Source organism: Papaver somniferum, chromosome 1 (assembly GCF_003573695.1).
Source record: "Papaver somniferum cultivar HN1 chromosome 1, ASM357369v1, whole genome shotgun sequence".
Lineage (NCBI taxonomy): Eukaryota > Viridiplantae > Streptophyta > Magnoliopsida > Ranunculales > Papaveraceae > Papaver > Papaver somniferum.
Window position 1 is genome coordinate 110,854,494 of NC_039358.1, and position 14,780 is coordinate 110,869,273.

A 14,780-nucleotide genomic window follows, 5' to 3' on the forward strand; every position below is an offset into this window, starting at 1 on the left:
ATCCATTTGTATTTCCAGATTAGGATTTGAGAGCCATTACCAAACGACCAAAAGTTATTATTCTTGATGAAATCTGATGAGTGTGTAAACATGTCATGTTTTCATCTAAATTTACATTTATTTAATATATATTTGATGATTTTGTTTCATTTTACAGAATTTAATGAATAAAACTGAAAAATGTGAGGTACCAAAATACACCACTAACTTTTTCTTAGGCAACCTGTATGGACTAAACTCGAATACAATGTTGAGAGTTAAATTTAATGAATCTCAATCAATGAATTATATGAATGAGTTTATATCTCTTTCTCTCACAATTAGAATGTTTACAAAACCAAGTCCGTGAATCTAATTGTGTGTGAGAGTACTTGACGATATCCAAAGATTAATATCCAAGAATCAATCAAGTCGTATCCAACAAACAATGATGGATATATCTACTTTGATTGATTGACATACAACTTGTGATATTTCAATTAAAAGATAAACAATATAATGTGAAAAAATAAATAACACAAATACCAGAAATTTCGTTAACGATGAAACCGCAAATGCAGAAAAACCCCGGGACCTAGTCCTGACTTGAACACCAAACTGTATTAAACTGCTACAGACACTAGCCTACTATCAAAACTTCGGACTGGAATGTAGTTGAGACCGAATAAAATCGTCACAACAATTCAGTTACAGATGCGTTCTTTATGCCTCTTGAATCCCAACAGGACTCCGCACAATTGATTCCCTTAGCTGACGTCCTTTACAGCCTAAGAGTTGCTTCAACTCAATTGAAGACTTTAAACCAATCTTCCTCCCACAGATAAGCCTATATGTGATTTTCGTTCTAATCAAAGATCAAGGTGAGGTAAGAAATCGATAGCAATAGACAAAGTCTAGTTGAGAATGACATAACTGAAGACTCTGACATGGGTGTCGCCGAAGCTATTAATGATGTTGATCCTAGGAAAAACAAAAGAACGGGAAACTCTGATCTTAATAATGAACCCTCCAGTAATCCTCATAACATTCATATCAAAACCCTTATGCATAATAATGCTACCAATGATCCAAATGATGTCGTGAATAATCTTATTGTAATGGACATAAATAATTTTGATTCAGGAGTAATGTCCACCACTCATGGAAACCAAGGAAATTATGTACCTCAGGTAATCTTTTTTATTTGTTTTATTTTACTATTCATCACTTTTTTTTTTCTTTTTTTTTTCATATTCCATTGTGGTCTGCAGTCCTTCTCAATGGTTCTCCATGCAAGTCCTTTCATCCTACAAGAGGTATAAGACAAGGGGAACATTTATTCCCTTATTTATTTAGTATAGCAATAAATTCCTTTTTAAGAAAGATAGTTTTTTATGATCAGAAAAACTTGCTAACTGGGGTTAAAATTGCTAGAAGAGCTCCTAAAATAAATCCCATTTTGTTTGGGGATGACTAACTCTTATTCTGTAAGGACAATGTCTCTCAAACAAGGTATTTGTTACAAGTAATTGAAAAAATTAGTAAGTGTTCTAGTGGGCTAATTAATTTTAACAAATCCTTAATCTACTTCAGTGATAACATGGATCCACATGCTTGCCAAGATTTAACGGGTATATTGCAAGTACCCATAATGGACTCGAAAGAAAAATATTTGGGCATTTCTTTCTTTATCAACGGAAATAAGAAAGTTTCATTCTCAATTGTCATTGAGAAAATGGAGTCAAGGCTTCAAAGTGGCCATCATCTAACTTGTATGAAGTTGGTCGAACATTTATGGTCAAGCATGTCCTCAATGTTATACCGGTTCATCACATGTCTTCTTTCAAACTACCAGATACTACTATCAAGTCCCTGAATTCAGTTCAAGCTAAATTATGGAGAAAGAAAGATTATAATAAGGGAGCTATTATTTCTTGGAATTCTCTATGTAAAGACAAAGAAAAAGGTGGCCTTGGTTTTCGAGATTTAAAATGCTTCAATAAAGATCTGCTAGACAAATCTGCTTTGAGGTTGAATACTAGAACAAGTGATACATGGTCACAATGTTTAAGTGCTAAATACTTTCCCAATTAACGTTTTCAATTTTATGCATAAGAAGACTCTTCTTTTTCTAAGAAGAGTATAAGTGTTGAGTTGCAATTTACTAAGGATAACAGCTGCTGGTGTCTAAGTAATGGTACCGGGATCAGAATTTGGATTCGTAAATGGATTCATGGCTTAAATCATCCTCATCCTAAGATTAATGTTGTTAATCCTTCTAGTTACATGCAGGTAAATCAACTATTCAATTCTTCTAATGATGGACGAAACTTTAATCTACTACAAGGGTTATTTTCTCTGAAACTGGTCAGGATGATCTCGACTATCTATATTCACCCAGGACCGAATGATACTTTGATATGGAAGCTTGAGAAGAATGGGTGTTTTTTCCGTTAAATTTGCATACAAGAAATATTATGAAGATAAGCACAAAATAAACAATAATAATCAAACAATAAAAGAAACCTACTTGTTATGGATCTTACCTGTTATCCGTAAAGTGGAGCATTTTCGTCGAAAATTCATAAAAACATATTACCAATCAGGGAGAGAATTGTTAGACATAATATGAACATAAAAGTCAGCTATCTTTTTTGTGAAAATGACGTTGAGAACGTCTCTCATGTTATCGTGCAATGTACTTATAGTATCGCAGTTTTGTAAGCTATGCTTGGAATGCACTCTAATAACCAGATGATTATTCTTCAAGTTTTAACAGAATGACCCACAAAAATGAAATAAGTGTTAGGGCACTGCTCGGTTGAACTCGCAAGCGTTGCTATCTCAAGCTTGTTTGTCAAGTTTAGGTGATCAAAACTATAAGTCTTGATTTTTAGTCTACTTATAGCTATGTCTCGGATTAGGATAGAATGTGTAGTTGAGCTTTAGACTTCACGGCGTTCATCGATTGAAGACGAAGATCTACTGAGGAGAGCTTGGAGGAACTTCATCAATAAAAGGTATATGGAGACTTAAACTCATCTATCACTCAGAATTCTATTCTATTTTATCTCCTATTGAGACTAAGTCGTATAGATATATATACTTTTACATTATACACATTTGATATTTCGAGTTGAGTTTAACTCGCTTATCTATTTCTCGAAATATGTGTTGGAAAGCTTTTTGCTTTAACTACGCTCATCATTATTCTTGACGAGTTTAGTTGAAAACAATTTATTTGTTGGAAACTAAATAATGAGTCAAAAGATGATCATGTGAAAATCGCCCTGTAATATCTTACATGATTTGTGTGAGACGGTCATTTGATATAAACTCGCAATGTTTCGTATTGATCATTCGATCACTTGAAAATTACTTATAAGCTAATAGTTTGTGTGAGATAGTTGTTACCGTCTTTTAAGGATGTTTCAATGATTAAAATGGAAGTTTAGAATAATTAAACCATTATCTGGATATAGCACAGTATGCATACCAGTATGCAAACTGTTGTAGTATGATTCGGATCTGGGAACCAAGTTTGCATACCTGTATGCGAACGATTGTAACTGTTAAAGTCCGGAAACCAAGTTCGCATACCCGTTTGCAAACTGTTTCACCTGAGTTCGGTCTGGAACGACAATATGCGTACCATTTGCGAACTGTCGTACATGACCAAAGTACGGAACTCTAGTTTGCGTACCCGTTTGCAAACTGAGTTGGTTTAAGTTCTAAAATCGTTTGGAGATTCTATGATCGTTTCCGTAAGAAGTCACAAATCTGAAATTTTCATCAAGACAATGCATCAAGGTCGCAGGCAAGCAACAATAGGCTAGCTTCCGCACGCATAGAATCATGGAAGAACTACTTCACCGAAAGAAGAGGAAAAAAAGGAGAATAAGGAATAAGTTTTATGAAAGGAAGAAACCTTTCATTTGGGCTATAACGGACGATCAAAGCCTGCTCGTGGTCGTGGCCACCTTTACTCGCGCATACGCTTAGCCAATGTCTTTGCTCGTACAAACGGTCATACCTGCTCCAACCTGGTCGTAGTTGTTGCCAACGATTTCCTAACCAGTTTATGAGGACATATCCTTTATGACATCGAAATGAAAGATAAGTACTCACCCTTTGTCTTATGAAATTCAAATTTCTTTGAGATCCTATGTAGTGTGAACGTCACCATCTAGCGCATACCATGAAACATTATTGTTCCGTGCTAAGCAAGGGACTTAATGTTGATGGTGGGTTTTTGACAAGGGCAAAACTTGTAAAAATCGCCTCTGAACCTACATCAGAGTCATATCTATAATCATATATGTACTAGGGTTTCACCCAACTGAACTTTCGGTATTCTATATATGTTTATGAATATATATAAATTCCTGACCTGACATCAGAATTATAGATTCGTACTTCTACATTATATTCTGCAAGAGAATTGAGAATGCGTATTCATCTAACGAGCACACTGGCCTTCAATATGCCTGCAAGATTTAGAGCTTCACTCGGCCGAACTATCATTATCTTATGTACAGCTACATGAATTGCCATGCACTGATCAGTCTACATTAATGGTGCAAATTATAAATATTCAGAATAAGTTACTACGTTATTGTGAATAAAAAATACTACCAGAAGCATACTATTTAGAACATTACTTCGAGTCACGGAACTTCCACGAATGAATTCCTCGAATATGTTTCGTATGCTACAAATGAAGTGTTAGCGTCAACATGGCCGCGCTCCATAACCAGGTCATAGACATTAACTCCCTAGCTAGCCAACTATCTATCCATGCCACGACTTCCTTATCTCTTAGCCCGGTCATGTCTTTGGCCACGACTATCCCTAGCTAGCCAACTAGTTAAGGCCGTGACCACCAATTCCTTAACTAGCCACGACCTCCTAGTCTATCCCAACCGTCCATGGATACCTTGTCTTGGCCACGGCCTCTTTACCTCTTAGCTTGGTCGTTGGCCACGGTTATCTTATCTATTAGCCTGGCCATGCCTTTGGTTTAACCTAGCCATATAGCCACGGCCTCCTTGTCTTCAGGCCTAGACTATCCATAGCAACGACCACCTTGATTTACGACCTAGATTAGCCATATGGATACGACCTCCTTGCCTCCTATTCTGGCCTAGCCTAGCTTCCTAACTAGCCAACTAGCTAGTCAGGCCACAGACTCCTTATCTCCCAGCTACGGCCTCCACGTCTCTCGGTTCGGCCTGGCCCACGACTACCAACCTAGTTGGCCACCTTACCTCTCAACTATGGCCTCCTTACTAGTTGGCCAAGCCCCTAACTATCCACGGTTTCCTTCCTAGCCGGCCTAGCCTAGCCTAGCTGGTCATGGCCCTCTTATTTCTCGGCCTACCATGCTCATCGCCACGATCACCTAGTTTCCCGTCCAAGCTATGTCCATGGTCATGATCCGTCCCACCAAAGTTCGTGGCCACAACCACGAACCAACGTAGCCAAAAACTTTATAAGCACCCATGTACATGCCGGCTCGGCTAGCTATCAACTAGGTCGCACCTCACGACACGACTTATGACTAGTCATTATCTTGGTATCTGTATCTTGGTGTATTATTATGGTTAGTTATTTATGATGTCATCTTATGGCAAACTCGTTAGTCACACATACCCTTGGATTGAGTTGTCTCTTCAATATACGCCGACAAAGTCTGGCTAGCTTAGGCTATTACTCAGTCAAGTATCGTGACAATCTAGACAAGACTATAAAAAAAATCCATGACTCTACTAATTCCTACGAGAAATCAAAACATGTTACATGAGGGATTATTTATGGGTATTGATTCGGTGGTTTATAGCAACATGCGGCATGGCAACATCCCATGATAAGGAAGTTACAGGTAGTGGTAAGAAGTTAAAGGAAGTGGCTAAGTAATGGAGTGATGGTTTACAGGTTTCCATAAACTTCCGGCATAACCAAACCATTATCTCCACTATTCCCATCTCTCGATATCTCCACAATTTCCACTACTTACGAGGAAATAATGAGTGATCCCTACAATTATAAATAGACTACTTTGTCTATTCAGAAGACAGAACAAGCTTATCATTCCCAAGCTCTTCTTCTTCCATAGTTCAATAACCTCACACCCAATTCAATCACCACTGATTTCCTCAACTTTCTTTACTTTCCCTCCCCTAAGATCAACCCATTTCCTCTCTTTGTAATTGAAGCAAAACGTGAACGGCCAACTTCTTGGCTTAGGCTCGTTTTGTATGATTTTGATTTTCGAACCTAAATAAAGTACTTTGACAATACATTGTTTTACATAGGAGCGATTGTTGGGTATTTACAACGCCATAATCACAACACATATAGAGGCAAACGCCATGAGAGATAACTCAATCTGTAAACACATATTAGAAAACAAAGTAAATAATTAGTTACACATCATGAGAAAAGAAACTTTGAAAAATGAAAGAAACTAATTATTATTGGTGTAAAAAACAGATTAATGATGATATGACATGAATAACTTAGGAAAAAATCATGAAAGAAACCAAAGGAAAGAGATAGAATCAAGATTATAAGAACATATGAGATAGAAAAAAGAGAACAAATGATAAACTGAGTTGACTCGTTTTAGTCGCCTGATTTGCAGAGCATTATTAGCTCAGAGTAGGTCTTGTTGGCAGAGGAGTTTGTTGCGAAAAGAGAAACTCAAAAGAGAAAAATAAGATGAAAGAACTCAAAAACTCAAAAATTCAGTAAAAGATTGGCTGATACACCACCAAATTGTATTAGTGCTCAACTTGTGATAGATATGGAATGGGGAAACTTAGGGGCAGGCCCAAAAAAAAAATATTCTTATTGTCAGGCCCACAATTAATTTTAGATGTCGTGACACCCAAAATAATCCGAAATTACTAAGAATCAATACATAATTCGTTATGCATACTATTTTTCAGGCATAACTCGTTATGCAACCTAATTTTTCAGGGGTATAATTGACAACGCAACTTGGATATAACATATCTAAAAATCCGCACCTTGAAATTTTACAAATTTTATATCGTTGGAAATCTTTTTAAGAGAGCTACACAACGAGTACAAACAACAATATCAAATTTTTGTTTTTCACGAAAAAGTCGGAGGTGATCATCGTTTTAGGGAAATTTTTCGAAAACTGACTACATATTCATTATGCAGCCTCCAAAACAGATGCATAACACATTATGCAGACACATAACTAATTATGCAACAATTTTTCGAATGCATAACAAAGTTATGCATCTATAAAGAGTTATGTAGCTATTGTTTTGGTTGATTTTAGTCCGTACATAAAACAAATTGATGCATAATTGGTTATGCAGCCATATTTAAGGATGCATATCAGGTTATGCATCCATTTTCTCGATGCATAAAAGATTATGCAACAATTTCTCGATGCATAATGCATTATGCAGCCGTATTTTGGATGCATATCAGGTTATGCATCCATTTTCTCGACTGCGTGATGCATTATGCATCAATTTTCAATTTCACACAAAATAACAAAGATGCCGGCTAATGTGTTACACATCCATTTTTTAACTGCATGACATGTTATGCACTCATAACAACATCTTCTTCTTCTTCTTCTTCTTCTTCGTTGTTCATCATCCAAGCTCAAATAAGCTTTATTATTATTCCCTGTATTTTCTAAATCTCAAATTAACTTTTCTTCTTGTTCCACTTGATTGAAACATTTACAAAACCCTATCTCCATCTCAGAACACATCTCAGATCCATCTTCTCAATCATAATACCTAATTAAAAAAAAACATTCATACATCTTTCGGAAATAACAAACAACAAGATCTCGATTCATCTCATAACATCACCTCAAACCCTAACTTTCGATTTCATTCATCTATTGTTTCCAATCTTCATATGATTATACTGTCTATCATAGTAAGTTACAGTTGGGAGGAAGAAAAGAAAAATAATTGAAGAAGAAATTCCCGTGAAGAAGAAGAAGAAGAAAAGATACGAAGAAACCAAATTTTATAAATTATGAGTTTGGGAGAAATTTTCTCACGAAAATTAGATGCGCGCGTGAACTTTTCCGCCGGTGAATTTCACGGTGTAGAAAATCTATAGAATGGGTCTCCCCGTAGTTTTCACTATGGAATGGGCTGTTTTACCTTGATGAAATTTCTTTTCCTACCAACATAAAATAAAACGCATAACATAAACCATCATGACAGACAAAAAGCCGCCCATTGGGACCTACTTCATGGTCCTACCGTAAACCAATAAGTAGGGACTTTTGATGCAATCACCTCCCCGGTCCTACATGTACGTTGGTTTTTTCGTTCAGCCTATCGCAAAGGAAGAGGAGGGAAGTTCATGGAACACATTCGGCAGAACCACTGCGGCAGCTGCATATGAACAAGCCTTATTTATTACATGAGGCAAATCTGGTCCAAGTTGAATGATCTCCGAGAATTAGGCCTGCATATTGTGCATATAATGTGGCTAGTTGCAGATAGTTAGCATACTGCATATGTATGAAATTAATCAACTGGGACCGAGTGGTTGTACCGACAGAGTGGGCAATAGAGTTTGGTAAATCTCTGTTTGTGGTGTAAGACTAAAGAAGAGTAAAGAGGGAAGTTTATGGAGATAGGAGAGGACCAAGAAGGACAGCTTTTCAGCGTTACAATTTGGGATTTCTTTCTCTCAAGTGGGCCAAAAAGACATGAAAGCTTAAGCAAGAAACAAACGAGCGTGAAAATGGAAATCTTCTTCAATCCAACCAGCTCTTCTTTTTCTCTTCTTTTAAAAAGGAGAGGAGATGGGAGATAGAGGGGACCAAGACTGCATTAACCATTTCAAAAGGCGATATGGGATCATCACAAGTGAATTTATCAATAATCTCTCGTCCGTCATTGTGCTTTGGGAGAGTGGCTGGCTCTAGCTGGTGGTCTTTCAAAAGAAGACTTCAACTCACTATTCTGGCAAAGCTCGTTAGATGAAAATGAGGTCTATGAACAAGCTGTGTATCAACAGTTTTCATGAATCCATAACAAAACTTCTAACATTCCCATGAAAAGCATTTGACACATGCTCTTACACTTACATCTAGCTCGCATGTAACTGGCTAACAACATTTCAACACTTGAATCAAGGATCACATGAAACAAACTTACCATTCAACCTTTCATTATCATCATATCACTATATTAAAGAGAGAACAGTATATGCAGAACACATGCACACAGTATGCTCGTTGATTTGTACCAACAGTTAATGGACTTCAAGCCGATACATATAACACCAACTTAACCGCCTAGGAAGATCTAGTGTTGTCAAAAAATTTAATCAAGAGATTTAGAACAGTTGAGTTTTGTTTCTTTTTTTTCTTTTTTCTTTTTACAGGATCTAATTCTAAACCATATGGGATGAGGATCATCCCATACTCCCAACACTTGGACACTCTACGGACCTAGGCCCAACCGTGTGCTTGAGAGTCCGTGTAGGATATATATGATATTAACAAAATATAATAGAAGGGAAAAAGCGAGGAGAAGTGGGTCGGTTCTGTCTCACGTGGTATTGCTATTGCTACTGCTAGTGATATAAGAGACAACAACAGTGATGTCATCGAGCTTGCCTCCATAATAGCGGAAACCAGCATCTTGAGCTGCTGTTGAGAAAGGTGTTTGCCTGTTTTTATCTTGTGCACGCTGTCGTGCTAGTGCGGCTATCTTCTGAGACATCACCTGAGGTCCAAAGCCAGCCCTTACTGCGTGAACAACCACGGCTGTGACTTCGTTGTTGTACAAGTTATCAAACAACCCATCAGTGCCAGCAACAATGACGTCCCCCGCCGCAACAGGAATAGTAAAAACCTGTTCAGTTATAAGCACATGTAAGATGAAACCCGTCCAGAAGGGATTTTACATTTTTATATACAAGAAAAATAGTGTCTAGTTGACAGTGAAACACAATGTAAGAGCTTTACTAAGTTCTTGATGGGCATGTCAACACTGTCAATATATGATAAACCATAAATGTTTTATCTGACCTGCCCAGAGCTTGGTAGATCACCATCAGTTCCACTCTCCAGTTGAAATGTGAAATTGAAATCGTGCTGCTGGACAGGAGATTTGAAGACGGTGCATCCATCTCTAACAATTACAAACCCACTATCTCCAAGATTAATCGCATGGATTCCCTGCAGTAAAGGGTATAATCAAACTGATGAAACCAAAAAATCTGATTCCAATCTATCAGTAGTTTAAAATTTTGATTGATTACAACTATTCATAAAATCATAGAAAATCCCCAAGAACGAAGATTCAATTCTAGAAACACCCAGACGTATTGATCATACAAAAAGGACCACAATAAAAGTGCTGATACATCAACTCATCCCGACAACAGATTGTGATATGAGAAAATTAATACCTGCGGTGTGAGTGCTATGATGCACGCCGTGGAGGAACCTTTTGCCTTGGTTCTCGAGTGAGCTTTTTCCAAAACCCTGGCAGGGTCTATAGAACCTTTTGGCTCATCTTGAATCGCAGACACCGAGTTAGACATCAATTCTCGAGCATATACTCCTGCATCCACTCCAAGATCTGCCCAACCTCCAACACCATCAGCCACACCTATCGCTTGTTCATCTACACATATAAAGTGTGCATCCTCCCCGCCAGTTTCTTCCTTGTCAGGGTGTGGCAAATAACACGATCCTGATAGCAACTTCAAGCTTTGCTCACTCAAAATCTTCCTGTGGACAGCATTAAACAATAAAACTTATTCAAACTTCAAATGATAAGGAGGTTTTCGTTGACGAAGAATACTAAAAACCACTTGGTATAATCCCCAAAACATACTGATCATTTGAAGCCGTAGAACTGGTAAGCTGTTCTTCCCGTGGAGACCCATCAATAGAGACGTCAGGTGCAGTACCGGCAGAGTAACATCCATAAGATGAGTGATGAAGATCTCTTTTCTCTGGCCCATGAAATGGATTGGAGTTGCAACTCCTGCGAGTTACATCCAAAAGGATATACCCATGTAGATGCTTAACACTGGATGGTTCTTGGCTCCTCAAAATCATGCTTGCTTTCCTGGAACTCTGAAGAGCCTTAATTCTGCCAGAAAAAGATGACTCCAAGAGAAGCCCATCCTTTGAAGCCAATCTAGATATACAGGGGTCATCACGCAGCACAGCTTTTGAAGCACGAGCTACAGCTACTGATGACTTCTCTAATACATTAGCCGGAGATAATTTGGCAGAATTCGATACCACTCGATCAATGTGATATTCACAAGACTGAAATGAGGGGCCAGCAACTGAAGGAGTAGAAAATGTACGCGAAAGTGTGCCCATCATAGATATGTTCTTTCCCTGATTAACTACATGAGAATCCGACCTCAGAGCTAAAACTGTTCCAGCCCGTAAAAATAAATGTACATCTCCTATTGTTGAGAATGGTATCGAGAAAGACAACCCAGAATCCCCTAATAACAACTTTCCCCGATCAAGTAGAGTTTCAACCGTGTTTCTGAGTCCTTGGCCACCAGTGACCTGTCTCCCAGACCCAGACTGCTGCAAAGCTCGATTCAACCTCGAGAAGTATGATTGCATTTTACCCTCTCCAATGAAACAAAGTTACTTGAATTCTTCTATTGTTGAATTTACAAGTATCAAAACTACTCCAAGAGGGAAATTTCATAACTCCCTTCAATACATTTGTTCACAATAAATGAATCACCAACAACTGCCACCTCCACCTTCACCAGATATGAATTATGCTGCAAACATCAGGACTGATTGAAAGATGGGCAAGATAGTATTTTTAAAGAACAAAAAAATGGGATCTTCATAATAGACAAGATGGGCAATTAACAGAAAAGTCTCAAAATCAAATCAATCACATAAATTGAGATAAATCTCCTTATCCTGAAATTGGTGCCCAGAAAGCAAAACATCTTCTACTGATATTCAATATATCTAACCAAACTATCAACTTTGTTCCAAAAAGATAAGAAAATACAATGAAAATCAAAACCCCTAAGAAAAGAACTAGCTTGGTAAGAACCCATTCCAGATTTCTGGACGAAAAAGATAAAAGAAAACTCCAAATATAAAAATAGTCTTTCAAAAAGATATAGACAACAATTCTATAACAAAATATCGGATTCCCCCGAAAAACATCCACAGAATTCAGAAATTTAGTCTACTTTATCAACAATTGTAAACATACCTGATGAGATGAATGACTTTTTTTGTTTGTATGAAGCTGAAACCCTAGACTTTGAAACTCCAAGAGTCAGAAATTTTCTGCTGTTTCGTGGAAACCACGTGGTTCGTTTCTATTTTCCTTGTTTTACCTTGTGGTTTAAAAAGTTGGAAAGCAGCAGCAGAATTTAGCTCCTCCGTACGATATTTTTTTTTTTGACTAATTATTTTTTTTTAGTGAAAGGAAAGGAAGAAAATGAAACCCTAAATTAAGTCAAATAAAAGTCTCCAATTTTAACAGATTTGTATCAGTATTTACTTAACTACCCTTCAACTTTGTGTCTTACTAGATAACGTAAAGTCCAATCTTGTGTCAGTGTTAGCATTGTTGTTTAGGTGTTTTATTGAGGTGTTTTTAGTCAGTTACGGTTGTAGAAGTCAAGTTCATTAATCAGTTTCTGCTCCAGAAGGTTAATAATTAGGCGTTGTTTCTTCTTCTCTAACATACGGCGGTTGCCGCTTGCGAATCTTTGTTATCCAAAAGTAACGTAATTTAAAGTGGGCCCATATTTCAGCCTAATTTATGTCTGGGCTTGACACCCGAACTGTGATTTTACGATTCACGAAATGTGTGAATACAATCCTAGGAAAGTAACAGAAGTAGGATGTCTTGTAGCTTCTGATATAGGTGGTGAGAAGCTCTCATTTCCCTCGATTATCTCTTTTCTATGGACAGAGACAAAATGTCAAACTGATACTATCCCTAGCAAGTAGCACCAATTGTAGTGATGTGTTTGCAAGGTCGGTATTAGTGGTACCTATCAAAAACAAGTCTAGATAATGCAAGACAACCTTTGCTTAAATATCAGAAACGAATGCTCTCCGAGCATATGGGTGCAGATAAATCATAACCAGCAGGTATTTCGAGTTTTATAGGGGGAGTGGACACATTCTTGTCCTTGGTGCATAATAATTCTTATATTTCAATTTTTTTGACTAATTCAGTCATGCTGACTGCAAGTTTCATGCCTCAACCTTCTTTTGTACTCCGAGCATGAAGATAGTAACTTCTCAATCACCGCAAATACTTGAAACGGCTCATCCATGAGCATACCTTCAGCAAGAATCTAGTTAATGACATCTTGAAGTTCAATGGATTGATCCACAACAGACTTATTATTAGAGATCTTAAAATCCATAAACATAGTAACCAATAATTTCTTGCTTCTAACAGTCTAAACTGATACTTTGCTTCTAATATAGTCCACAAATCAAAAGCATTGAAGTTTTCTTTAGCATTATAAAAACCATTCATCACATCATCAAAATAGTTCACAATGTGATTTTTAGTCATAAAGTGCTTCATGTTTCATTCTCAAGTTCAGTTTCCCGTCCTTCTTCATTCAATCTCATGATGTAACACCTGTACTTTTCGCATGGCACATGCTTAAAGATGTGTCATTTGATGAGATAAAGCTTTATTGCAATCCTATGGTGCGTGTTTATGGAAAGTTATCTCAGGACTAAAATCGCACCATCATGGTGCATCACGCACATGGTACGCTGGCCAAGAGCGATTATAGTGGAATACTCAAGTTGGTCATTGGGCCAGAACTAAATTCGCACCATTATGGCGCATTACTCAAGGGTGCATAACATTTTTTTTTTTTGATCGGTCAAGAGAAAATTCATTGATAAGAGGGGTACCTCAACCCAATGAATACAAGAGGGAACAAAAAAGCGAAGTGCAATTCTCCAAACCCAAAACAACAAAGATCAAGTTCACAAAGGCCGAAATAAAGAGTCTCATAAAGCAATCACCATATTCGCCGTTAGACCTAGCATCCTTGTGTTCGATTCCCCCCAAAAGAAGGCTTGTAGTTTAACGTTTCTAATGAGGCTTACCAAATTTTTCTTTTTGTTTTCAAAGACTCTTGCATTTCGCTCTCTCCATATGCACCACCAAATTGCAACTGGAATGTTATTCCAAATTCGACTAAGTCTTTCGTCACCCCAATTAAACTTCCAAGATTTCACATTTATTGTGACGTTTGAATTGTAAGTCCAAGAAAAACGGCATCCTTCAACAAAGTAATCCCAAATTCTCCGAGTTCTCCAACATTCATAGAATAAATGCGAACTAGTCTCATCGTTTTCGTTACAAAAACAACATAAGCTAGAAACATTCATACCCCTTCTTAAAAGCTTATCCGCCGTCATTATCATATCATGAGAAAGAAGCCAAAGGAAAAAATTGATTTTGCAAGGATACTCCCGGCTCCAAACAACATCGGTTGGAAAATTTGGCGCACCTTGATCTTCTTCACTCCTAATTATATCCTTAACCGTATATTGACCGTGATTATTTCCGACCCAAACTCGGCTATCCAAAACACCTTCTTGAATAGAGATGGAAGAAATAAGATTTGATATAGATGTTACTTCACTTGAAATGGTGTGAGAGTATCTTTGCCTAGACATAAACCCCCACCTTATACAACCTTCCCTAACTTCATACATACTAGCCACCACAAACTCCTTGGTCCTTGAAGCTTCATAAGCCAAAGGAAACATATCACAT

General features: G+C 37.4%; 1 protein-coding gene across 3 annotated transcripts; it reads right to left on the reverse strand.

Annotated features, from left to right (window-relative positions):
* Window positions 1-9,138: 9,138 nt before the first annotated feature.
* Window positions 9,139-12,360, reverse strand: LOC113296450 (probable protein phosphatase 2C 55). Of its 3 annotated transcripts, none has more exons than XM_026544759.1 (5): window positions 12,225-12,360; window positions 10,848-11,772; window positions 10,417-10,741; window positions 10,034-10,183; window positions 9,139-9,857 (listed from the first exon to the last, which is right to left on the reverse strand). In XM_026544759.1, exons 2-5 carry the CDS (start codon window positions 11,603-11,605, stop codon window positions 9,552-9,554), a joined length of 1,539 nt encoding a protein of 512 aa, XP_026400544.1. In that variant the 5' UTR covers window positions 11,606-11,772; window positions 12,225-12,360; the 3' UTR covers window positions 9,139-9,551. The 3 variants fall into 3 exon arrangements, with proteins under 3 accessions (XP_026400544.1, XP_026400551.1, XP_026400548.1); XM_026544766.1 differs by having other exon boundaries at window positions 10,848-11,751; window positions 12,225-12,355; XM_026544763.1 differs by lacking the exon at window positions 12,225-12,360 and having other exon boundaries at window positions 10,848-12,201.
* Window positions 12,361-14,780: the final 2,420 nt, after the last annotated feature.